This window comes from Peromyscus eremicus, chromosome 1 (genome assembly GCF_949786415.1).
Source record: "Peromyscus eremicus chromosome 1, PerEre_H2_v1, whole genome shotgun sequence".
Classification (NCBI taxonomy): domain Eukaryota; kingdom Metazoa; phylum Chordata; class Mammalia; order Rodentia; family Cricetidae; genus Peromyscus; species Peromyscus eremicus.
Window position 1 is genome coordinate 44,611,834 of NC_081416.1, and position 27,283 is coordinate 44,639,116.

At 42.8% G+C, this 27,283-nt stretch overlaps 1 protein-coding gene across 4 annotated transcripts in view; it reads right to left on the bottom strand.

Moving 5' to 3' along the window:
• Window positions 1–1,949: 1,949 nt before the first annotated feature.
• Prune2 (prune homolog 2 with BCH domain) overlaps window positions 1,950–27,283 on the bottom strand; it is a 262,900-nt gene continuing 237,566 nt past the window's right edge. For 2 of the 4 annotated variants that reach the window (XM_059259935.1, XM_059259925.1), the window contains exons 13-20: window positions 23,649–23,751; window positions 22,956–23,087; window positions 21,044–21,130; window positions 16,015–16,113; window positions 11,986–12,021; window positions 11,401–11,439; window positions 7,543–7,590; window positions 1,950–3,064 (exon numbers count right to left, since the gene is read on the bottom strand). In XM_059259935.1, coding sequence (XP_059115918.1) covers window positions 3,034–3,064; window positions 7,543–7,590; window positions 11,401–11,439; window positions 11,986–12,021; window positions 16,015–16,113; window positions 21,044–21,130; window positions 22,956–23,087; window positions 23,649–23,751 — 575 coding nt within the window. In that variant the 3' untranslated portion in view covers window positions 1,950–3,033. The remainder of the gene's footprint in view (window positions 3,065–7,542; window positions 7,591–11,400; window positions 11,440–11,985; window positions 12,022–16,014; window positions 16,114–21,043; window positions 21,131–22,955; window positions 23,088–23,648; window positions 23,752–27,283) is intronic. The other 2 variants (XM_059259943.1, XM_059259952.1) reach the window with 2 other exon arrangements.

The following is a 27,283-nucleotide window of genomic DNA, read 5'->3' on the forward strand; positions in this document are numbered from 1 at the left end:
TCTATACTTTATTCTGAGCAATCCAATACATGTAGAAAACTCTTTCAATATATAAAAGGTTAATTTGTGCACACCTAGATATTCCTAAAGCAGCAGACCACAGGAGCATTGTGATAAGACAAGAGTTGTGCAGAACCATAAAGGAATCCTCAAAATTACATCCTAGGAATGGAGGCTGGGGGAGTGACTTTCTTGCTCATCAGTACGCCCTAGGGAGGAACTTCATATAACACTGTATGGCTTCAACAGGAACTTTGGGGCCTTCCTCCATCCCTAGCTGTTGCCCTCAAACTTCTCACTCTTCATCAACTACCTTCTGTGCAGATTTTTGTTCCATCCCTTGGTCAAAAGCCAGCCAAACAGTAGCTGCTACTTAGAGTGAAAACACCACTTTGGCCCTGATGACCCCCGGTGTTCCCTTAACTACAAATCTACAGGAAAAAGTGCAAAGCAGTTCCCGGCAGTCGGACCAAAGCAAGAACGCTGAGGTGCAGGCACCAGGGCTGAGCAGTGTAAGAGTTCTATCTACCTGCTTATGGGCTATTTGCGGGGATTTGCTGGAAGTCTACTCATTTGCTGAACATGGTGGCTTTTCTCTAGCACGTGCAATTAAAGCAACTTGTTTTCTGAAGATAATAAAATAGCATAAGCTTAAATGTTGGAATGGTATTACAGCCCAGGATATTCCAAACAACATCATTTATTTGAAAGACGCTCACACTAAATTTACCATGTCATGTCACCTGAATGATCTTCCACACACAGGCTGGACAAGCTCAAAGAAAATGTAAATGGCTGGGTTGTTACCATGTCTACGGATTTGTTGAGTTGATCTCTGAGGTCTTCACGACTTCATGGGTTCAACATGGTTGGGGGAACCTGTAATTCATCTTCCAAGTGGGACTGGATGGAGTTAACGTGTTAAGCAGGTGAGCAAATGAGAATACTGGGTAGTTATACTTACATCACCACGATGTTCAGGGTTAGGCTTCCGAAAGGTCAGGGCAGGCTAGGAAAGCCTAACTGATTCGGGGATTTTTCTATCAAATTAGCCAAATGTAATGAGGAAAGAGATTTAAAAAAAAAAAAAAAAAAAAAAGACAAAGGCCAAAAAAGATACCAGGTTGAAAGGGATCGGAGGGTGAAACTAGATGATGATGTAGAGGCTTATGAAGGAAAAGGAACTGGCCCATGTATAACGTGTGAGCTTGTACGGAAGACAGGATTAGAAACAGACACGAAGCAAATGGAGCCAGAGAAACCCTGTCACCTGGGCAATGAAGTTTCCCTGCTGAGGGGACTTCTCCAGGGCTCAGAGTGTAGACAGCTCTCCTCAACAAAGCCACGAGGCAGGGCCTGTCTTCACTCTGTCCTGATGTCTGCCAGCCAATTGGTAACTGTTTGACTCTGGAGAATGATTCCCAAGAGAAGTTTTCTGGATGGCTTCAGTTTGAGTCCGGCCATCGCGTCCTTTTCTGTGAAGGACCCCTTGCTTGTCTCGGTAGGCCATGGGTGGATATTTCACTGTCTGTAAATGTCAAAATTTTCTTTACAAGGCCAGACATGGTGGTGCAAGCCTATAATGCCAGCACTTCGGAGGCCGAGGCAGGAGGATCACCACAAGTTTGAGGACAACTCTATTTACATAGTAAGTTCTAGGCCAATTATGGTACATGGTGAAATCTCGTCTTGAAAGAAAAAATGTTTTTGACAAAAACCAATGAGTGTACATCCGCTCTGCCCACTCAGTTGGAGAAAGCATTAAATACATACAAAAGGTGCAGAGGCCAGGGTAGGAATGGGTACATTTGGTAGCGTAGGGGTCAGCACACTTTTTTTTTTTTTTTCTCCTCTAAAGATGTGTTTGTGGAGAACTGTCTGCTGTCACTATTCCATTCTGGAGGGGAAGGCGTGAAAGACGCTTCAGACAGCATGAAAACAAATGTGTGTCTCTGTGTTTCAGTAGCATTTTATTTTAGGCTACTAAACTCTGTAAAATGTCCTAGTATGGCTAAATATGACTAATTGAAGGAAACAACCTTCTCTTATAGTGCAGCCCTACCCTCGGCACAGCTTGGAAGCCTCTGCTAGAGATCCACAGATTAGAAATTACACCGGCAATTTAAAGGGCATATAAAAACCAGAAACAGACTATTTCATAAAGGCTAGTATATACTTGCACTGAATTTTAAACCTCTTAAAGCAGGTTGCTTTTGCAATGCATATGAGAGTTAATTTTGGATGAGTCAATGTTGCCAAACAACGTTTGAGTGGGCCACCTTGGAGCTGGCATTTGAAGTTTAAAGGCTCAAACCTGCTTTGTAGCCTGAAGCATAGTTAGCTACTAAAAATTTGATGTTCATCTTACGTTTCACAATATGAAGTTCTTCAAAGATCATTAGGGAAATAGTGTCCTAAAAGAGCCATTACAAACAGCTATGTAAAGTAAAGCTTACATGAGTTAGAAAGCCTAGGTTCCTTTTGAAAAATTAAAAGAAGACTCAAGTGGACAGGAAGGGAGCAGGTGCCTTAGCTGATGAGGATTTCATATCTGTCTGTCTGTCCTAATCAGACGCAGCATTTCATAGAGTTCTAGAGAGCCACATTCCTGGGACAAGGCAAGCCCTGTGTATCTTAAATCCAGAACAAGCTCCACAGGGAGATTCAGTCAATCTACGGACCTGTATTCACATCTGTCTAACAGCAGAGTTAGGCTATGCTTTTGGTAAAAGCCAGTCTAAGGAACCAAGTCCCGTTGCACCAAGGGTTACCATAATATTAAAATGGAAGGTCCTATTTTCTTGCTAAGGTTCAACTAAAATTATTGAGGCACGTAATTGGCAAAATAGGAAAATACACAACATTTCATAAAATATCTTAACAGTAAACAGATTCTCTTCCCGTTTCCCCCCCTTGGACATTTCCAATGGCAGCAGGTGGCGCAAAGTGGAGAGAGCAAGCCCTGTCTCTTCCAGGCAGGCCTGTTCTGGCAGAACCACGAAGCAGGCAGTGATCCCTCCTCCGGCAGGCTGGCTAGGGCTTCTCTTTCAGCTTCAGGTCGATACTGGTTTGGAGGGGGCAGGGGAGAGAAAAGAGACCAAATGAGGAGCATTCAATAATAATTCAGCCACCACTCGGGTGCACCTTTCTTCAAATAACCTCAAGAAACTACCTAACTTTATGCTGGAAGAGTCATCGACCAGTTGTTAAGTTTTTCTATAAAGTATTGACTCTAGGGGCTGGAGCGATGATTAAGATGGCTTGGCAGTTAAGATTACTGGCTGCTTGCTCTTCCAGAGGACCTGGGTTTGATTCCCAGAATCCACATGGCCATTCGCAACCATTTGTAACCCCAGTCCCAGGGAATCTGGTGCCCTCTTCTAGCCTCTATGGACACCAGGCATGCACAGAATGTACAGACATACATGCAGGCAAAACACACACACACATGTAAGTACATAAACAAATAAATATTTTAACAATAAAAATACTGACTGTTTCTTTTTACAAAATCGCTTCTGGAAGCATTTTCCACCTTTCCAAAAGGACCCAGAAATGAAAGGTTCACGTTAAGCCTCAAACCCAAAGTCAAATCAGATAAAGAACATCACTATGCCTTCCTATTTTCAGTGGGTCACTTTTTCTTTCTTATGATAGTCAGTTTTTGGTGTCCACTTGACTGGAGAGATGGTATAGCACATTCCCCCCCACCCCCCGCCCGTGTGTGTGTGTGTGTGTGTGTGTGTGTGTGTGTGTGTGTGTGTGTACCACAGGAGTCTGGACTGAGTTCTCAAGAGCCATCTTGAATGATAGTGGCGTGGTCTATCAGACTGGGTGCGGGATGTCCTGGAAAGCAGAAGTCTGACAGGACTTGCTCTCTCCTCACACTGTCCCTTCCTGTCTGGAAGCCTTTTCTCCTGCAGTTGCTTGTGGACCTCAGACTCCCGAATCTTTGACCTTTGAACACAGGCTCACACCAGCAACCCTCTAGAGAGCTCTCATCCTTGAATTGGGACTGCATACTGGTCTTTGGGGTGTCTAAGCAGCAATTTGCTTTCTTGGCTCTCCTAGCTCCTCTCCAGCACAGAATAAACATTCTTAGAGTTGCATGGGTCTCTCTTCTGCCTTTTAATGAACATCCTACAACCGTCTTGTACCTGCCCCACACAGGAAGAGAACCAGAGCCAGTGAACGGCCAGAGAGAGAACTCCAGTCACGATAAAAAGAGGAACGAGTAATTTGAAAGGAACCTGTTAGGAAGTCTGGATTTCTCTCTGCCCCTCTGAGCTATCAGTCTGGCTAGGGTGGACTTTCCTGTGGCCCATGTGGCAAACAAGTCCTTTTTAGGAACTTTGCAGACAAAGTCACGTTAACCTAGACCACTTGTCTGTCTAGGGTGCACTTGTGTGCTGCTTTTCCTTTGAAATTCCCTCAGTGACTTCAGCACTTCATAGCTGTGCACACTTGACCACATCACCTACGCCCTCCAAGTTCCCATTTCTGGGTTGTATCCTGTTAAGATAGATTGGCACAGTCTGTCTCACGACTAGTAAAGGAATAGGTCTAACTTGGCAATAATCTTCCCTGCTTAGGGAGTCTGAAGAGCCTGCTGTGACAGATGTGGTGAGTGGCCGGCTCAAAGGGGACCACTGGTAACTTATTTGTTTCTTGTGCTTTCAAGGATCTGACTTGTTATCTGCAGGACTTTCCTTGGGTGGCATCTTCATTTGTCGACTGGACTCCTGTATCTGTTTCTAACATACTTTTACAAAGCAGGTCATGTTTTCTTTTTTAACTGCATTTGCTTCTAAGATGTTGTTAGATGTACTCAGAAGTCAGCGCTAGGTCTCAGTTGGTAACTGGAGCTTTATTCTCTCTCTCATGGAGTTGGCTCAGTTTTCCACTGAAAACACAAAGACATTCACTAATCTCAGATTCCGTAGAGTCTAAAGTAGGCAGTCTGTGCTTTGCAATCTGGACCTTTGACAAATATCTGATCCAACACACTAGAATGGACATCTCCAACCCTATCTTTCCTTTTCTTTTGTTCTGAGTCCTTTGTCAAACTTTTTGGGGTTTAAATCATTGCTTTGGTTTTGGTAACTGAATAGCTGAAAGACTAATGCCTGTTCACCCAGAGTATGCAAAGAGCAACTGTGGGCAACTTCCTGATAAGTCTGCACAGGAAACCACTCTACAGATGGCTTCTGAGACAAGAGCTACCTTGTGGAGTTAATGAAGCCACTAGTAATGCTTCTAATTCATCGTCACCAAACAGAACCATTGATCATAACATTTAGAAAATGCATTACAATGATAAATAGTCCTGCTATAACTTTGTGATATGAATGAAAAATTCCAAATCTAAAGTGAGGGGGACAAGCACTGAAAGTAGTTTCCTAACCAAGTGTCCCATTGGAGAATAGCACCAATGGCAACTTTTGGCCAGAACTGAATGTAGATGGGGGATTCATCCTGTCTGGGGAGATGAGCTTAGCTGTCCATAACCAACTTGGCCCTGCACAAGAATGACCTACCATCCAGTGGCAGGCTGGTCCCACTTCTTGTGAGGTTCCTTACCAGGTATGTGGCAATCCTATTTAATGGCAGTTAAGAATACTTGTGTTTTAGGGAGGACCAGCAAGGAAGGCATAATGTTCCTTCTCTCTGTGGAGAACAGGAGGTCACTATGGGACCCTTACATATCTTACTTCACGTCATTCTTAGCCTGATGGAGCCCCCTGAAAGAGCTTGTGCCCAATTTGCAGTTCATCCATTCAGTACTAGCTACAGGTGTAAAATGCTCCCATGCAGGATCCTTCCATCTCCCCCAGAAGCCAGGAAAAGGTGAACAAAGCCTGTTAGTTCTAACATTCATTCTAATGTTAAAGCAAGCAAGCAAACAAATGCAAGTCTGGAGGTCAGGGGGGGAACATTCTTGCCCACTCCTGTTCCTCATCTGCGATCTCATCCTGCTGGTTAGGGAGATGATATGCTTGGTAGGAGCTCAGGAAAGATAGGAACGAAGAAAAGGGAAATTTCCAGAGCACATGTTCTTCTAAGAATGGGAAGTAACATCAACAGTTGGCAGCATCCACCCTTCCTCTCACCCAGTCCTGGAGAGAGCCCGAACAGGAATAGGCATGCCACCCTCTACACCAACCCCACAGCCCTCTCACTAACGAGGAGCAGACAAACCAGGCAGGCAGAAGAGTGGGTAAGCCCCCAGATGTCGCAGCAACAGGCCAATGAGGGAAAAGGCGAACTGTGGGGGCTGTTAAGTGTTCAAGGGGCTTTGCTTTGCAACAGGAGGAAATGCCCTGTGCTGGAAAAATGATTACGGTGGACTTAGGGACTGAGATATGTTTGCTTTGCAAAAAGCAATTTGCTTGAAGCAACTGGTGCTGTCATCTCAAAAGCTGGGACAAGAGTGACCTTTAGGAAATAGCTAGATGATTCGGAAGGTCCCCTTACAACAGTTATCCTGCCCTTTGTTCCTTCTTTTGAGTTGGGACTCAGTGTTTTGTCCCTAAACTTCCTTTAAGCTGTAAGGTCACCAAGGCAGCTGCAGACACGGCACTGTGCTTTTCCAACTTCTCTCTGGACTAGGAGGAGACAAACAGTGCTACGGGAGCCATGTTTAAGTTGACCTTGGCTTGCCTTTCTTGTTCCTGGGAACAAGGACAGGCCTAAATTGCTGGATGTCAAATTTCCTGAAACTACACTGCTGACCACAGTTCTATGAAACTGACATGGCCACTTTTATGTGAGCAGTTTCTGGCCTTTGTTAGATGAGAAGCAGCAACAATTTCAGCATAGACCACCTCCCTGATTTGAAAGCCATGGACTCTGGATCTGCAAGATCAAGATTCAAATCCCACCTTGGGGCCCCCCCAGCCCCCCCTTTTTTTTAATGGCTGCAAAGCACTGGTTAGTCACATGCTTTATCCATAGTTCCTTTTTCTCTGTAAAATGTACTTCATAAGCTTACTCTAGGAGCAATCACAGGCACTGTATGTGAGCTTCTTACAGAGTCTGGCATAGGCTAAGGACTCTATGCATGTCCAGTTTCTATTTCTTATAGGACACAATATCCAACTATAAAATTCCAGAAGTCCCAGACAGACTCAACTGCCTCTTGGAACTTGCAAAGCAAAGATATTTCTTCCCTATCCATCAAAATATTAAATCCACATGGAAGGTTGAGCCTTTCCTAACTGCAATGGATGACGTAATTCCGAAAGCAGAGTTGCATTCCTCTTGCTCCAGTGTTCGTACAACTGGTCCCCAAATGCATTTGCTCATTTTTGGAGTGGAAAAGTGGGAGGTCAGGTGAAGCATTCTGTTGTCTTTGGCGGCAATCACTAAGACAACAATATCTGGCAAATGTCTCTGTAATTAATTAGCCATTTCAGGAACAGAGCCCATGAAAGCTGAACATCTCACAGGTTTACCCAATCCTGGATACATTAGTTTCCCTTTGAATCCAGCCATACGAAACTACAAGTAAGCACATAGCTGTTATTGATGGCGAGTTCTTACTCCTTGTCCATAGAGGTCATTTCCGGATCATTGTAAAGGCAGCTCGTTCTGAGTGCAGGGGAAAACAAACAAACAAACAAATAGGAAGTAGTCAACATTTTCTCACTCTTGTGGCCATGTCAGCATCACTGGCTGGGGCATTTGAAACTGTTTAATGTGGTCCCATTTGCTACTCCTGTGATTCCAAATCTAAAACAAATGATGCCATTAACTTTTAGCATCAGGCCTGAGATATAGTCATTACTCAAGATATAGAAATATAAAAAGATAATAATAGTAACAAAACTTCAAATACCTCCAGTGGTTATCTGTCCAAGCCACTTTTTCTTACTTTTCAAATCTGTTCTTATGCAGTGAACATAAATATTGAATAAAAATTTATTTACCTCAAAGAATAAAAAAATATTTTATACACAGAGGAAAACCTTTTAAACAGCTGAATTTTGTTTAGGCATAACGCAGTCAGCCTTCAGGCTTCACAAGAATGAGGATTTTCCAAGGCATGGTAAGAAAAGACTGCCTGGGCCAGCTCGACTTGATGCTGTTACAGGAGAGGGCCAGGACGCTCTCCACTCCCCAGGGCTGAGCCGTGTTCAGGAGGCACTCACGAATTCTAACACTACCTAAGTGGGACAGGTCCAGGAAGAAAAGTGCACTCACAGAAAAGAATGGAATTCAAGTTTTCAATGGTGCATATGTCTTTGTATAACTTAGCTGTTCATGATATCCATATCAGTGTGATAACTATGCTAACAGATTTCAAGTTCACCTTATAGCAGCAATTCCTAATACTACACTGTAGCTTTTACTTTTTTTTTCCTCCTCTGGCAAGTTTTTTTTTTTTTTTAAAATGGGAAAAATAATTTAAAAGATTCTATGATCCTTTTTATTTATGTTTTTTTAAAGGTTTAAGAAATGTGTACGAGTGTTTTGCTTGCATGTAGTGCACTGCATGTGTGCCTGGTGCCTGCAGAGATCAGAAGAAGTTGGATCCCCAAGAATTGGAGTTACAGTGAGCTGCCATATGGGTTTTGGGCACATAAACCGGGTCCACCCGAAGAGCAGTAAGTATTCCTAACTGCTAAGCCACCACTCCAGTCCAACTGATCCTTTTAAAACACAAGGGCTCCTTTTCCATTGGGAATAATTGGACAAGCTAATTTTCCCGTTTGATGAGGGTCTGTGGCTAGTTCAGTATTTTCCCGAAAATACCAGGAGGCTGTTTCCCTCGCAGGTCATTGCCCCCCTCCTTCCCTCCCTCCCTTCCCTCACCCTGCTGGTGGTCTGGTATTTTTATGGACAAAGTTTGGCGAGGACAGCAAAGTAAGTACTGACAGTGAACTAGCAAAAGCCAGCAAAGCTGGAACAGACTCAGGAAAGGGCAAGCTTCCAAGCCCAGGCTCTCTGCTTTTTAACTGGGGGATCTCCCCAAAGGAAACACAACTAGCCGACATTTTAGTGCTACCACTGAAAAGGTGGAGAATGGATTCTTCCTCATTTGTGAACAAAGAAAGGGTGTGCGTATAGTACAGACCCTTCCAAAGTGTTTTCTACCCTCGAGTGGGTCTCAGGTTCAAAAGAAAGCTGTCAGGCTGAGCCATCTCTGTGGAGGTCAATGGGAGGCGCTGTGGAGCACACAGGGGAGAGGCAGAGGTTTTAAAATGCTGTAGGAACGGCAAACACAATAGGCAGGAGGCTCTGTTCTTTATACAGCACATGTCTGACTCAGGTTAGAGCCAGTCCAAAGCTGCCCAACAAAACCACACGGACAGTCAGGGCATCTATTAACCGAAAGAACCGGGGGGTAGCTAGCCTCCAACCTCAGATAAGCAGAGATCTTATTGTTTGAGCCAACAATCATCTACAGAGTCTGCCCCAGGGTTTAGGGGCTGTATCAGAGGCTAAAACCTAGCTAAAGAGGTACAGTGAGCACCAAAACGGTTGGACTTTGAGGCATTCTGTGGAAGCAGGTGTGGTGGCACATGCCTTTAAGCCTAGCACTGGGGAGGCAGAGGCAAGTGTATCTCTGTGAGTTCGAGGCCAGCCTGGTTTACAAAGCAAGTTCCAGGCCAGTGAAGGCTATAATAGTGAGATGCTGTCTCAGAAACAAGAACAACACAACAACAAAACCCACTAAAAACCAACCCCCTGTGGGGTCAACAGAGCTCAATTCATTTTCCTTATATATATGCAAATGTGAAAATACTTTTTGATTTCACCATCAAAAGGAATAGGATCAACTGGGGTGGGATTCTTCTGGCAAATATCTTACCCAACAAATCAGCATCAAGACAGCTAAGGTCATCTAATTGTTTTTATTCAGGTATTTTTAATGCAAAGGAAAACCTCACTGCTTAGCATTTACTCAGAATTTGTAACAGCCTTGGACATTGTTCAAGCTTTTTGCTTTGGTTGTAAAAATTAACAGTATAAGCAACATTTAAAATGGCAAAGAAGCTTAATGTACTTAATACAGCAGACTTTCTGGATAGCAGCTGTACACATTTAACACATAATGTCAGAAGATTTCTTTGTGGCCTTGAAAACGAAAAAGGAAAATGATTGGGGCCTGTTCCCAGTCAGCTCTAGCACGACATTCCAGGTCTGTCCCTTAGTGCCCCAAGGGCAGAGGTTAACTTGTAGATTTATGTCCTACAGTGATGCGACCATCTCTATCCAGTGGAAAAGATAACCTGATGTTAGTGCATTGAACATTAACCTATTATCTAACCCAACTATGTTATCCTAACAGCCTTTTGTAAATTCCTTATAACTCAAATCTGCAATTGTACTTTTTGCAGGTTCAGCTACAAGCAGTCAAACATGCTCTGAAAATATTAAATGGAAAATTACGGAAATAAATCACTCATAAGTCTTAAGTAACTTCTGTCATGTTATGTGACCTATTGTAAATCACAGGTATGTCTGAGTTCAGTCAACGGTTGGAACCGCATATGGCTTCAGGTATCCATGCGGTACCTTGGAACAAGGGAAAAAGTGACTGCCACAGGTATGCCACTTACATTCTCTCCAAGTTCCTGGGAACTCTTTACTGGTTCCCTCACTAAATAATTCACCAAATAACATCATTTGGTATGTGTTCATTTTCTGTTTTCCTGACAGTACATCTTTGCCTTTTCCAGTATCCTGCCTCACAAGACGGAGCAATGACCACCCTCAATCAAAATAGCTCAGAAACTATGGGTTAAGTGATAGTTCTTAAAAATTAAACCAAGCATTTGCTTATTTTTACTATTATTTTATGTGTATGGGTGTTTTGTCTGCACATATGTCTGTGCACTATGTGTATAAAATGCCTGTGGAAGCTAGAAGAGAGTTTGGGGTCCCTTAGACAGATAGTTGTGAGCAGTCATGTGAAAATAGAACCCTGATCCTCTAGATAATGGTTGGCCCACCTCTCTAGCTCCAGAGTGTTACTTAAATCTTGGAAGGTTGTGAAACTAATTCTACAAAAATCTTTCCAATTTTTATTTGCTACTGTTTCTCATAATACGAACTGGTGTGGTTCTGTTCCCTCAATATATGTAAGGGTCATTCAGATGCCACACTCTGTGTGACGATGCCTGTGATGTGTTTTCTGGTGATATCTAGAATTTCAGATACATTAAAAATAAATTAAACAGTGTCAAATGCTTTCCTTAAGATAACCAAGATAGTAGGGAAATAGATGATAGTGAAAACATCAATGATTCCATCGGCCATGGAAGGAAGGAGACTTTCCCGGTACAGCATTATTATCAGGGGCAAGAAGAACACAGCAAGCATGCAGATTCTCCCAGTCATTCCTGAAACGCAAGCCAACATCACACCAGCCGCAAAACCCAAACCAAGTCTTACTTAGCTGCTTCGGATGCCTCCCTCAGTTCTTCATCCAGTCTGCACGAGCAAAAATAATCGTTGGAGAAAAGAAACAAACAAACAAACAAACAAAAAAGCAAGCAGAGCGTGAGCGTCTCCCGCAAAGCAGAGCCAAATGTAAGTGGTGGTGTGTTTTCACTTTTTTTTTTTTTTTTTCCAAAACTGTCTCCAGGCACACTGAGACCCGCTCAGCTAAATATGGTGCCAATCCTTCCTGTTGAGCAGTCCTGTTCGTTTACTTTGCAAATCCCTTCATAAAGGTGATATCGATGTCACAAAAGAATGAGAAACATGCTAGCTGAATAAAGCTCAGAACATCCATATCAGAGTGCTGGGTATAGTTAAAGTTAGCTCACAGCCTAGGCCAAGTCAGGGGTGTATCTAGTTTAGTAGGTTTCAGTAGCAGATCAGGTTGACCTCAACAGCTCGACACACAGACAAAGACTTTGAGGGGGATTCAAAGGACTGATATAACAGACTTCCTCAGGCAGCATGTTGAGGTCACCCACAAAAACAACACTGGAGTATACACACAGGGGGTCCAGCGTGAATACAGATTTTTACCTCACACTTCTCTTAAAAGATTTTTCTTCATCATACCTTACAAGATAAGAAATGGATGCCATGAGGACAGGGAGGAACAGGAGGAAATGACAGGTAAATGCTTGAAAGCAGTGGTTCTCAACCTTCCTAACACTGCGACCCTTTCATACAGTTGTTCATGTTGTGGCCACCCCCCAGCCACAAGATTGTTTTGTGGCTTCTTCATAACAGTAATCTTGCAACTGTTGGGAATTGTAAGGTACACATCTGCTATGCAGGATATCGGACAGGCCAGCCCCAGTGGGGTTGCAACCCAAAGGTTGAGAACCACTGCTTAAAACAGTAAGAACACGAGAGAAAAACGCTTACCCAGACAACACGACTGGCTTTGGAGAGAAAACTCATTTGTATTAGGCACAATGAACAATTTACAATTCATAAATATACAGTCAATCCTCATTATTTGTAGATTCCATGTCTGCAAACTTGCCTTGTTCACCAAGACCTCTGAAACTTCCAGAAGCAACGTGCAGTGCTTTTGTTCACTTGTGGACACGACAAGGCGACATAAACTCAAGCTGCCGCCTGTGCACGCGATCAGCCGAAGTCGAGCAGGATGAGGCTGTGCCTTCCTGTCTCATAGAGTTTCTTTGGTAAATGTCTCCCTCATTTTCCTGCTTTTGGCTGGTGACCGTGCTATTTAGAATAGCAGTCAAGCATGTTACCAAATATTACCTACTGTTTGTAGGCAGCAGACGGCCAATGTATCTCACAGAGAATGCATGTGTCCCATAATGCTGTTTGAGGTACAAGTGTAGTTCTGGGCCCTTGAGTACAAGACTGTGGTTTGTTTTGCTTGTTAGTTTGAGAGAGGGTCTTGCTGTGTAGCCCAGGCTGGCCCTCAGACTCTCTGGATCCCTGTGTTTCAGTCTTTGAGTGTTGTGATCGCACACAGTTGCTACCACATGCAGTTGAGCACAGTGATAGTGAGTCAACAGTATGTGTATACACTAAGAAGCTTTCTCAGACAGAGCCACACATGAGCCAAGGTTATGTACTGGCTGGTGATAACAACATTGCACCCAGAGGCAGACAGGATCCCAGGCTAGCATTTCCCCAGGAATAATAGCTCAGTGTCCACCGAGTGTCTACAATGACTTTATTGAACACAACTGTTCTTAGCTAATGAGAACCAACTGTAATTAATGAATATAAACTGCATTTCAGCCCATTGATGCCAGGCTCCACCCAGCTGAATTTTGGTCTTGGGATCGCTTGGGATCAAATGCTTTGAATGTTACTCAGTGAGAGAAAATAGCTGTGGCTGCATCAATTCGGAAACTGCACAATGTGGGAATGAAGCAATGAGGGCTAGTAAAAGAAATGGTGCCCTGAGATGTATCATGATGACAGGAGGAAACACAGATGGGGTAGGGTCGGGGGACCTGCAGTGCTAGGTTCTTCCTCCAGAAAATGAATCTTTCTACATGGAACTCTTCCTCTTGAAGCAACTTTCCCAAAATGTAGCCCTTGAGAATAGATGGGAAGCGCCTGGCCATGGCTAGCTTCTCAATGGACACCCCGCCCCCAAGTACAGTAATTCTCCAAAGCAATGCAGTCATCAGCAGCAGCAGCACTGTAGGCCTCAAGCTCTGTGCTCACCGCCTTCTGCTCACCGCTCTCATTCAATCCTCAGGCCCTTCCACGCTCTCAGAATTACTTCCCCATTCTATGGATGTGAACACTAAGCCTCTGAGGATTTTTATAGGCTGCCTGAAGTCTCAGAGACATTGAGAAGGGGGAGAGGAGGTTCACACTGAATTGCCTCCAAAGCCCATCTTTTCATTCCACTGTCTTTGCCAGTCCATGGGAGGCCTTGCTGGTTTTTTTTTTTTTTTTTTCTGGAAAAATGGCCAGTGCTCACTCCCTTAAGAAGAAAGACTATCCTTGTCATCTTTTGCAAAGGTATAGCAGTACAGGAGGTGATTGACAAATGATGGCAATGGGAGATAGCAGCTTGTCGGGAAGTTTTAGGGGCAGGCTTCTCAAAAAGGAGCAGTTCGGATTTTTGTCCTTGGACAGAAGGCGGAAATATCTGTAGTTCTGTCTGGGTGAAGACTAGAAATGCAAGTATGTTTGGGGCCTATTGTCCTGGCTTGGTTTCTTATCTTTCTTCATATACACAGCAAGGAATACTGTTGTCTGGAAGCTATCTATGAGGCTGTGACAGAAACTGGGGTGCATGAATACCTGATGGGTAGGACAACTGGGCTGAGCAGATCTCCCCCCATTCCCCATCCCACGCCTCAATCTAGAAAAACCTTCTTAATCCCTAGATAGGAACATTTGATGGTGCCCTTTCCTTGGGACCCACTCAATATATGGGTGCTTTGCTGGTATATCAGCTATAAGCTCTCATATGAACCTATAATAAACTCCTTCCTAAAACTCACCCTCTCCATTGTCTGTGAAATTCATTGAGTCTGTGATAAGAACATTAATAAAAAAAATTATTATCACCCCACTGGCCTGGGGTGACTTTTGGTGCCTGTTAATTTTCCAGGACCCTAGGCACCGTCCCACCAGCTACAGCTTGCCTGAGTCTTCCATTGCTCCCAAGAACCCCTGCTTACCCCACATCACCATTACTTAAAAGAAGAGTAGGTCTGGGAGAGGGTGCAGCTTATGGCATGCAGGCCAGAGCTGGAAGGGGCATTGGTTGTGGGAAATCTGCGAAGCTCCGGAGGACTGCAGCCCTAGTTAGGGTCTCATGAGTACTGGTTGGCTCAGCTGAGCCACCTGACTCCAGTAAGTCTGTTAGTATGCTGTGCTCAGGCCTGATCTGGCTGATGGCGGGAAATCCAATGCATCTACTTATGAGCTACTGTATAAAGATCCTACTAGAAAGGCATGTGGGCATTTGGTGACAGGCTAACCTGGATTTGAACTCTAGTTCCACCTCTGTCTGGTTCCTGCTCCTACTTCCATAAGTAACTTCTTACTAACTTATCTCCTGGCCTCTGTAAAATGGGGTTGGATATGAGAGTTAAGTGTGCTATATAAACACAGCTCTTCTTTGTTCCACAGTAACCAGTAACGGTGGTTTCTATGTGTTGCTACTGAGATGCTTTGGATGCCCTCATTAGAAGGTCAGTTTTGCTATCTATTTTCTGGAGGGAGATACACAACACTTGTCTTTTTTCTTAGAGTTCATGATCAAGTCCCTTTCAAGTCTAATGAAACAAACAAACAAACAAACAAACAAACAGTTAATTAGCTGTATCAAGAGTGAAAAAAACCCAGGATGCACAGAGAATTAATGGTTCTTTGCAATGATGTACCAGATAGGAATGTCCATTCTCTAACGTCTCTGTCTTCATATTCCAGTTTCGAATACTCTGAGTTAACTTTTATTACTACTTTCAGACATAATCTTGACACCCACAGTACATGTGTTTCTGACCTACAGGCTGCCTCCTTGCCTGGTCCTAAGCAAGGAAGTTATTTCTCACCATCCGCTTACTCCTCAAAAATGTCTCTCTATCTAATCTTCCGTCCAAAGGAAATCATGAGGACAGTGGATGGGTGTTTGAAGAAAAGAGTCATTTCTTTTATCTATTTTTCTGGGTCATGCAGACAAATTACTTATGAAGATAAAAATCCAAATTATGGGAAGACCTTGATGTAAAGTAGAGGGTCACAGGTATAAATATTCTAGTTAATATTAAGTGCACACTGTCTCCAGAGTGGAAACAAATTTCAAAGTAAAAATGTCAATAGTTAATCTTGGTTGGAAAAATATGATCAAAATGTATTGCACAAAATAAAACTTTTTAAAAATCAGTGACAAATCATTACAAGTTGTATGAAAGAGGATCTGAAAGAATAGTAATTTACAGGCTATAGCGAAAGCTTTATTTATTAGATAATACTTAATATTTCCTTTAAAAATAAGATGCCATTTCTCATTATTCTAGAAGTGAGTGTTTTTCCACCCCCTTTCTCCAGTGGGTATTATTGCTCACCAGAGCTCCCAACCCTTGGACTTACTTGATGATGCTCTCTGGAATGTGGATGCAATCCATTGGGATAAGCCCACTGAGCTCAGATAAACTAGTAACATATTTAATTTTGCTGCTGAATTTTGAGCTGGAAGATAAAAAGGAGAGGAGCCTCTTAGCATCAGTTGCTACACTTCCTTCATAAAGCCATCATCTCTTCCTGAAAGCCTTCTTGTGATACTTTTCCACGTTACTGACAATAGGGCTTTCATACATGCTAAGCATCCAGCATACCCACATTCTGCACTCGTGATAGGCTCAAGCTTGACCCAGCATGCTTGCTGAGCAGAAAGGATAACACTGTCTTCTTATGGACCATTCTTATGGACCAGGCACTGCTTTATGACCATTTTTTAACACTTTTATTTTTTTGAGAAGTCCATACATGAGCAGTGCATCTCCATCACGCCTGTCTTTCCCTTTCCACTTCTTTTTGTTTTTTGTTTTTTTCCCCGAGACCTGGTTTCTCTGTGTAGTTTTGGTGCCTGTTCTGGATCTCACTCTGTAGACTAGGCTGGCCTTGAACTCACAGAGATCTACCTGGTTCTACCTCCCAAGTGTTGGGCTTAAAGGCATGTGTCACCACTGCCTGGCCTTCCTTTCTACTTCTAACTCTTTCCTCCCTACCCTATATTCAAGATCTCTTCTTTATTATTGTTATATACTATACATAATACATATATATGTCAGTTAGAAATAGTAGAAACAGTGGGAATCGCCATTACTATTTTTCATTGACAAAGATTTGTGTATATATCTCTTCTATACACAGCAGGTGCTCTGAAGTACTAAGTGCTTTGCAGAACAGCTCATTTGTGCTAGGTAACGCATGCCATTTCACATCCTCATTTGTTTTTGTTTTTTGTTTTGTAGTAAAAACATTTAGAATCCACCTTCTTAGAAATTTGAAAATGTAAGACAGTTTTTAGCCATGATGCTGTAGAAGGACTTTCTTGAACTTTTTTATTTTCTATCTGAATTGTGTACTCTTTGAGCATCTTATAACATTGGCACCTTGAATTTATCAGTTGACTTTCCACTTCTGTAAATCCCATGCTTTCAGATTCTACAGACAGCTTTCCCTCACCATCCATGGGCGTCGGTTCCAGGAATCACCACCCATCCCTAGACGCCCAGATCCAATAGTGCAATGTCAAGACCATGCAAGTTTGACTGCTTGCTTAGGGGGGAAAAAAAGGAAAAAAAAAAAAAAAGAAAAAGGCTGTGTATTTTTAGAGTGTCTTGCCTGTTTAATATTTTCTATCAGTGGTTGGCTGAACCTGTATATGAAGATCTCATCGATACAGAGGGAAGAGAACAGTCTCAAACACAATTTCTTTGCAAAAGGAGAAATGCAGAGTGCCCGAAACACATCTGAAAAGCGTACAGGATTCGTATTTCAAATGGAGACTCAATAGCAGGGCAGGAGCCCGCCTGCATTTTGCAATTGTGCTCCCGTTTCTGAAGAGTCAATCTTTCCCCACAAATACAGTCTTATCACTGGCAAATGTCCAGTCTTCTTGGGGTCCCAAAACATGATTTTTGACACAGAGAGCTGCACATGAACAAAGTACCTCGCAGGGAAACAGAAGCTTCTCTTTCCAGATGGGCTCGGCCCCACTCCACACATTTGGAGCCTTTTGGATGTGAGTTTTGAATAATCCTATTTAGTTACTTTTGGTGTTTTTTTGTTTGTGTTTTATTAAATTTTTTCCATACAATGTATTTTGATCATGTTTTCTCCTCCCTCAACTCCTCCTAGACCCTCCCCATGCACCTTCACGTTCTCTCTCTCCCTTTTTCAAAAGAAAAACCATTGGTTTTTGGTTTGGTTTAGTTTTCATTGCCTTTTGTTTACTCTGAGAATCGAGCACCTGCTGCTGCTTTTGTGTTTCCTACATGCTCCCCAAACAAGTAACCCAGCCTGCCATCTTCTCTGAGAGGTAAGCTTAACTTCAGAATGTGCAGGGTCCAAGTTGTGCAATTGTCTGTGTGTGGTTTGTCCTGGGGATTGAGACATGAGTATGAGTCTCAGCGAGAGCATCCATCTTTCTGGGCTTGGCTCCAGCAGGTGGCTTGTAGCAGCTCCTTCTGAGATGGACTGACCGAGGAGGGATCTCCAGTGACCTTTGGGTCTTGGCCACAGCTCATCATTTAGGAAGTTCCTATGTCCACCTCTCTGCCTGCACTCATGTCTCTCTGATTTCTGCCCATTATTAACTCTTTCCTCACCTTCATCCTGACAGGTCACCAACAGTACCAAAATGCCAACTATATGGAAAAGTTTGCATAAGAAGCAATTTTTCCTATTCAAAGAGGGCTTTGAAACACAATGATATCTAATTCCAGTAATTTATTTGCTAAACAGAAATGTCTGTTGGGAAATGGCTCACACATGGCTGCACAATGAGACAGTCAACAAGGGAACCACATTCTTCAATGTAGAGTTGCACTCTGTCCATTTAAAATGGGATTGGCTGAGGTCATTCTTGCCTGGAACAGTGACCTTTCTACTTGTTCCTAAATCCTGTCCATTTCTCTCCAGGTTCTATCCTGTATGTGGTTTGAATGAGAAATGTCCCTATAGTCTTGGGCATTTGACCACTTGGTCCCCAGTTGGTAGCATTTTGAGGGGTAGGGAGGTTTAGGGTGGTGGAGACTTGCTGGAGGAATCATGGTATTAGGGGCAGGTTTTGAGATTCAAAGCCCCTAGTTATTTCTAGGGAGCTCTTTCTACTTCCTGTTTGTGGTTCAGTATGTGCACTCTCAGCTTCCCGTTCCTGTCACTGTGCCTGCTGCTTGTGGCCATGCCTCTGTGCTGCCATCATGGACTCTCATCCCTCTAGAAATGCCAGCCAAATTAAATTCTTTTCCTTAAGTCACCTTTGGTCATGGTGTTTTATCATAGCAACAGGAAAGTAACTAAAACATGGAGTTACAGTTTAAAAAATGTTGTGAGCATTTAGTGTGTGCGCCCTCCTCTCTCTCTCTCTCTCTCTCTCTCTCTCTCTCTCTCTCTCTCTCTCTCTCTCTCTCTCTCTCTCTGTGTGTGTGTGTGTGTGTGTGTGTGTGTGTGTGTGTGTGTGTGTGTATGGCTGGAATGGCTGGCTGGCTCTCTGTCTGTGTCTGAGTGTGTATAGTGCCGTATGCCTGTGTGTGCATTTATAGAGGGGTAAAGCTGACATCAGTGACTTCCTCCACCTTATATTTTGAGCCTGGAGCTCACTGATTGGCTAGACTGCCTGGTCAGAGTATCCCTCCCCTTCCCCTGGGATGCTCCTGTCTCTGTCTGCTAGCTCTGGAGTCCCAGGCATGCTCTGTCATACCCTGCTTTTTACTTGGGTGCTGGGGATCCAAACTTGGGTCCTCATGCTTCTTCCCACAAAGATGGCCTCTGCAGCTGTGTTCAGCAGAGGCTGGGACACCTGAAAACCCTGGAATCAAGTCATGGCAAGACAGGTGCTCTCCTCTCTCCCTCCTTTACATGGTAGGTCTGAATGTTCGTGCTGCTTCGGAATTCTCTTGTAGAAACAATGAGAGCTCTCCCTAAGGGCTCTGCTCCATCTACTCAGCTATAGTGAAAGTACTGGGCTACAAAATCACTTCACAGGTGTTTTATGAGGCTCTCTCTTGCCCCATGGTCTAGAGATCTAAGGATTAAATACTCTTTGAGGAGCTACCTTGGCAAGTTACCCACAGCTTCTTTGGGAGTATAGCACCAAGAAACAGGTGTGGGGTGGAGACAGCGATAAGCCTCAACCACTAGTTTGAGTCCAAGTGTAGTCTCCAGAAATTTGATATACTCTGATTTGCTGTTTCCTTGAAGCAATTAGAGTTGAATTGCTGTCATTTAAAACCAAAGAACAGGTGCGCTACTCTAGGCCACTACCCCATAGTCCATAACACTTAAAAGAAAAAGGCAGTTCATTAAGTTCCTCATACTTTAGTCAATAGTTAATTTTTGCCAGCAGAATCCTGCCGCTCAATTGTTAGAAGTCAGGAATGAGAATGCTAATAAATATCATAATATTTAATATTTTAATTACTGTTATAAATACCACTCCCTCTAAAAAATCTGGAAGGTACAGTAAAATAATCTTTTTTACATATATACATACAATGCACAAAGACAGACACACATACACACTTTGTATTTAATTATTTTCTTTAGAATATTGTAGTTTTAATGAGAAATTTGTTAATAACTTGAGCCAGGAAAATTTTTTTTGTATTTATTATATTTATCTGCCTTGATGGTTGTGTGAGACTTCATTCTATTTTTAAAGATTCCTGGAAAATAAATACTGTTTCATCCAATTAACTATTTTAAGCTTACTATATTATGAACCATGTTTTACTTTCTTCACATCTCCAAACATCAAGTTACATAGCACGTAGGTCAAGTGTGGAGTAGTCAACTGAACAAAAACAATGAATCCTTACGTTTGAGCCCACTACAACTCCTGATAACTGCTCCTCAGACTCATCTCTCAGTTTTGCTGACTGCACAGCTCTTGCCCAGAAGAAACAACACACTTAAGGCCTATGCTTTTGCCCTTCCTAGCTTTTATTGTCTCGTGTCACCAAATGTTTCTTACACCTAACATATCTCCACACAAGCATTGGCTAATCCTCCTTCTGTGTGGCATGGGACTCTCATAGCCCACACTCACAGGAAGTAATTTAGAGACCAGGTTTTGCAATGGCTGAGGAAAAGACTTATATGAAGTAATTATCACTTTTTTTTTTAAGCCAAAAGTTTGCTATGAAACTCGATGGCCTGAAACTTGTGATCCTCCTGCCTCAGCCTCCTGAGTGCTAAGATTACAGGTGTGTGCCATCACATCTGCCCTTTAAATGAGGACTCTGGATGCATAGTCCAAAGCATCTTTCCAGGAAGGTAGAAATAAATTAAGTTTTCCTGGATTCTCTTAGTTTATAAATCCCCGATACAGGAAAATTCACATACTCTGTAAATATGTTATCATACAGCCATCCTGTGACTATGACAGTTATACCTTATAAAAGGCCGCGTCACTGCCAGGATTGTTCTGATGAACCAAGATGGGTGGACAATGATGAATGACTTCAGATTCTTGCGCAACCTATTTAAAAAAAAAAAAAAAAAACAACAACAACCAATTCTATATTGTTTTAAACTACCTTTCCATTAGAAACAGAAAACAGATCCCCAAATAAGAATACACGAAATTTCTGGGAGGTGTTCTAGGAAAGTTACAATTTCTGATGTGCAGAATGTCCAGGATTAATTTTTAAAATGCCTTTTGATTTCTCTCTCTCATTCTCCCCCACTCTATGTGTGTGTTCATTCACTTGGGGATGTGTGTAAGTGCATTCACATTCCTGTAGAGAACACTGACGTCAAGTGTCATTCTCTGGGACAGTCTCCCACTGAGACCCCAAGCTTGCTGATCAGACTCTGCTGGCTGGCCAGGGAGCTCCAGGGATCTGCTTGTCTCTGCATCCCCAGAAAAGGCATACAAGCATACACCGCCAAAACTTTTTTTTTTTTAAACGTGATGCTGGGAATTGAACTCAAGTCCTTGTGCTTGCCTGGCAAGCACTTCATACACTGAACTATGCCCCTAGATTCCTGAAATATAATTAGACACTTAAATCTCCTTTTCCCAGAGGCACAAATGTAAAAGAGAAGGGTGATACTTTTACAGTATTCAAATTTACAATAATTGGCATATTTTTTGCTTAATGATGCTTTTCAATTTGTTAGCCTTATCTTTGTTAATTTGAAAAGAATATGTTTTCAGTAACAATTTAGACTATTAATTATTTGTTTAATGTTTTTGTTTTTGAGACAGGGTCTTGTGTAGCTCAGGCTGCCCTCAAACTCACATGTAGCTAAGGATTATGTCTAACTTTTGATCCTCCTGCCTCCACCCTCTGAATACAGAGATTTCAGGTGTATGCAGGTAATGGAACACAGAGCTTCATGAGAGTTAGGTGAGCATGCTTCCAGCTAAGCTACATCCTCTATCCCTTGATAATTTATTTGGTCTGACTAAGCCTTATTTTGTTCTTATATATAAAGTAAATTTACCATTTCAAAAATTCTTGTGTTTCAGGCACATTTTTCAGTATTAACAATGCTACTTTATTATCGTTGGATCATAAAATAGATTTTAGTTAAATGTAATAAGGCACTCTCATGGCATTATGAAAGAAGTCTCACCTAAGGGCATGTAACATATACTAGATACCACAAATTAGTAGTTTTATTATTTTAATTTTCATATATATGACAATAAAGTTTGTCTGAGCAGAGAGGTATTTTGAGGAAGGTGCACACAGAGGCAGTGCTGGGCTACCAGATACCTTGAACTGACAGAAATGCTGAAATAATACAATGGTCTCATGAATCATCATTACTCTAATGCAGTGGTTCTCAAACTTTCTGACGCTGCGACCCTTTAATATCATTCCTCATATTGTGCTGACCCCAACCATAATTATTTTTGTTGCAATTTCATAACTGTAATATTATAGAGGAACAGTGTCTCAGCTCCTAAAACCATTGGAATTATGTGTTTTCGATTGCAACCCACAGGATGAGAACCACTGCCCTAACACATAAAACAGTAGCTGGGTCACATGACACCACTAAGGACTCATGGGTACCTAGGTTTGCTTATTCAAGTTGCACCAGCATACTTGTAGTCTAGAGTGGACCAGATCTGCCAGGTTCAGGAGTGGTGTTCATAAAATTTAGGGATGATTGGCTTTGCTTAGCTTTAGGAATTATATGGTACTTCCATTCATACTTTTACAACTTCCTGCTTCATGTATGAGCAACCCACTATCTCTAAGATAAGACTATATTATAGGCTAGAAGAATATTAGCTAGGAGAGCTAGTGAGAAGTCAGAATAGTGCTTAAATGGAGGCACCCCCATACCGTCGGTCAATCATCTGGTAGCATTTCTTCATCCAGCCTAGCCCGGGCATCTTCCGCCTTGGGGTTGCACCATTCAAGTACACGATCATGTAGTCTTCAGCTACCATCAGCTCTAAGGTACTTATTACATATCTGATCACAGGAAGGAAGAGAAATATTTTCAGTTCCCACATGAAAGACTTCATTCTATTCACACCATTAATTCAGTGACATTCAAATTACAGGGTAAATGACATGGAAGAGTAGTGGTGCATGTTATCTCGTTTTTTCTTGAGAACAATGCACCAGCATTGGCCTTTTATTTGTGTATGTGCAGCCACCCTAGAAAAATATGTGGGTTTAAAAGGTGACGTAAAAAAAAATGTCAGCAATGTTATCAAATGTTAAGGTTAACTCAGATTAAACAAGGGCAAAAGTCAGTGGGGGCAGTTTTCCATCGCTAAGAACACGTTATCAGAAACAAAAACAAACCTTTGCCCAAAGGAAATGTTAGAAACGTTGTAACTATGGCTAGACCGCTCGTTTTCTTTTTCCACTCTTCTACAGACAGAGTTCCCGAGAACAAGGCTCCTTCACAGAAACACTACTGGCTTCTTATTGAAGGCTTAAGATCAGCTAGGCCATATACCCGTGCAGTTAAAGACCTTTATCAGCCACCACATGCCCACGGATGTCAACCCAATCACCACTCACAGGAAAAGGTTTTCCATGACATAGTGGTAATCTGCTCGGCTGCTGTCTGGCAGAAAACAGGCGGCAAACACAATGATGGCATTCAGACCGTCCCCATAGTATCCTGGGGACAAATAAAAAGATATGTGTAACTGAATGAAATTCCTTAACAAGGTCATAGTGCTCCTAGAAAGAGAAATGTGGCATCTTGTCCAGTGTATGCATGCATATAAATGAGATATAACATGAAATGAGTAATCATACCGAAGAATGTTCTGTACATATATATATGTGTGTGTATGTGTATATATATTTTAGTGGTTAACATGTTTATATAGAGTCTTGTATACATAATATGAGACAATACTTTGACTCATAAGTAAGTCTCCAACTTAATACTAACTTACAAAAAAGCAAATCTATATAAAATTTCATTCTGATGGCTGAGAAAGGTTCTCTTAGATCCACATTGGTTCTTCTAGTTTAAGATATAGTGAACTGTGACAATTTAGTCAGTGAATTGCAATTTAATCCCAGACCCACACACTCCAATAACCAGGGCCTAGTAGAGAGACATGCAAAATACCTTTATTTTGATTTCTAGGCCTAGTCATTTGACAGTAATGATCCTGGATTCTCTGGATATAACAGGAAGAGCAGGAATACATGGTAACTTCCAGCCAGGCCCAGAATAACAGCACAGAATTCACAGCCTCACAGCTTAGAGAAAGCAGTGTACTAAAAAAAGGGCCTACCTAAATTCCCTTGAGCCCTATAGAGATACGTGCATTTGGGGAAACCTGAGATTCATTTCCAGATGAGATGGGTGGGAGGCGGAAGTGCTGTTTGCAGGCAGAGATGAGAAAAAGAGGATCTGTGAAATGCAAGGAAATGCACCATTCAAACTCCGAAAGTCGGAGAATAGAAAGATACATCTCAGGACATCCTTCCCATCTGCTGAAATAACTGACGTAATCTTAGCACTGCCTCAACTTTTTCCCACAAGCATTTTGTTTCCTCAGCGCTCATCTCTGAAAGTGACGGCAGGTGCTGGTCAACTACCCAAAGGTAAGTGCAAGGAACAAAATATGTCTCTGATACTTAAAGAGGAAGACCATGCCCTGGATTGCCACTGGGGAAGCACTGGGGATTGAACCCAGGACTTCACATGTGCTACACTCACACTCTAGCACTGCAGTACCCTCAGCCTTGATTGGCTTTAAATATGTCCCTTTGTAATATTGGGAACTGAGCCTAGAGTCTTAAGCGTGCTAGCAAGCACTCCACCACTGAGCTACGTCTCCAGTCCTTAATCATTTTTATTCAAGGTCTTGCTAAACTGGGACGCTCACCTTGAACTCACTCTAGAACTTTAAACTTGGAATTCTCAGGTTTCAGCCTCCAGAGTAGCTGGAGTATAGGCGCACGCCACTAGACCCTACCCTAATCACATTTGTTTTTCTTATCTATTTATGAATTTATGTATTTATATATTTATTTAGTGTTTGAGTGTGAGATGCGTGTACAGACATGTTCCCTGGCACACCTTAAGGAGGTCAGAGGACAACTTGTGGGAGTTAGTTCTCTCCTTTGAACACAGGGGTTCTGGGCATGAAACAAACGTCACCGGGCCGCTGAGCCATCTCACCAGCCCATTAAATGTCCCCAATTTATACACTTGTAGTTTACAGCACATTGTTCCAAATTTACGGTCATTACATAGAGATGCCTTTGGAGCTTTGAGCAAGGCAGGACAGGAGTGCTCGTAACTCTGATTCCGCTCTCCCAGAACTCAGTGTGTTTCATTTTCCTGTGAGCTCTAGCTCTAGCAGTGAGACAGCAGGAAAATGCTGGCAGTAGATGTGGATGGCTCCCTCTTGAGGAGCAGTTTCATAAGATGTCCCCTACAAAGACACCAAGTATGACTCCATCACCAATAAAGCAGAGAGAAAGGAACTAAAAATGCATCCTGTGGTGGGCTTGTGAGTGTGACTAATTTGGGGTGTTGAACAGGGTGTTTACGACCTGAATCTTATAAAATGCTACACATGTTAACACTACATCTGGTGCAGTACGTTTGTGAACCAGCATCCCCTTAGCCTCCCTCTGGGCTTCCTGCTTCAGTCCCATCAAAACACTGTGTAGTGGTTTACCAGCTTCTTTTTAGAATGTTGACATGAAGGAAATTTCAAGGCAGACATTTGATGTGAGGAGTTCTTGTTTCTGGGGACTCTCAAGCAAATGGAAATCCACAAGGGATGTAGGAGCAAGCCAACATGAAGACATGCAATTCAGACAGCACAGGACAACGTTAAGTGTCCCACACAAGAGAGTCAACGTTACAGTCCTCGTGGAAAAATCAGCGTGAATACATCTTTCTAAATGTGGTTGTCAGCTGTGGTGTCAGAATCATGAGACCAGGACTACTCCGAGACGCGGAATTCCTAAGAAACGTTAGCGTGCTCAGAATGCAGTGGCACCGCAACCTTCGCATCATCTAACAACGGAGTACACAGGGACCACTGTCGAAGCCAGGGGTGAGCTTTGTACACAAGTTGCTGAGATTTGCGGATGAAAGCGGCTCCCCACACTGGGTGGAGGAGCGGCCCGAGGAGACAGGGAAAATGAAAGGGGAGAAAATGAGAGTGCAGGAGGCGATGTGAGAATGGCCACGGAAGAAAGGGATTTCCACGTGAAAGCGTGTCCCCCAGGCTGTGAGCTGATATCTCTGCAGTGAGGCTCTGGACACACGTGAAAACTGGTTCACTGGTAAGTGAGCAGCTAGGTCACTGCTAGGTCCTACCTCAAAATGAATGAATGAATGAATGAGTGAATGAATAAATAAAACAAGATTTGCTGGGCAAGCGCAGTAACTAGAGTGAGAAACTTTGCTTTTTAGTCCTCTGATCAGATGCTTTTCGGGACCAACAAACCCTTCAATTTCTACCTCAAATCATGCCACTTTTCAGGTAAAAGTTGGTAACAGCGTCACTCATATGAAATTTGGTTTGTCTGTCCGTTTGTACTGGGATTGTAGCTAAGTGCCGGCGCAGGCTACGGCCGTGTTCTACTGTTGGGCCACATCTATAGTCTTACATTTCATTTTGAGTCAGGGTCTCGATAAATTGCTCAAGTCGGCCTTGAGTTGCTCTTTAGCCTAGGAAAGGCCCAAATTTAGAACCCCTTTGTCTCAGACTCCCAAGTAGCTGGAATCGCAAGCCTGGCTTGGAGTTTGGTTGCTTAAATATTTAATTTGTCAGGCTCTGTTCTCATGAAACGAGAGGTGGACGGACGTAGGATGCACATTCTGGGGGGTGTCAGCAATCCCACCGTGGAGCCTCCTGAGGCCCTAGGGAGCAGCGATGGCAGGCCTTACCTGAGGTGACACAAGAGGCATGAAAGAGTTGTGACACAAGTTTGCTGGCCAGCAAATGGAATGGAGAGAGAAGGGAAGGTGTCACAGGTGCAACAGAATGTCACAGGTGCAACAGAACACAGGCTCGCGCGCACACACACACACACACCAGCCAGCAACTCTTCTGCCCATTCTTTCCAGGCTCTTTTGTCCAGCAACACTGCAGAGGTTACCTGAGTCTCCTAGAGTGAAATAAGAGAAGTAAAAAGAGAACAAGAGAGGAAACTCCTTGTTAGCATCC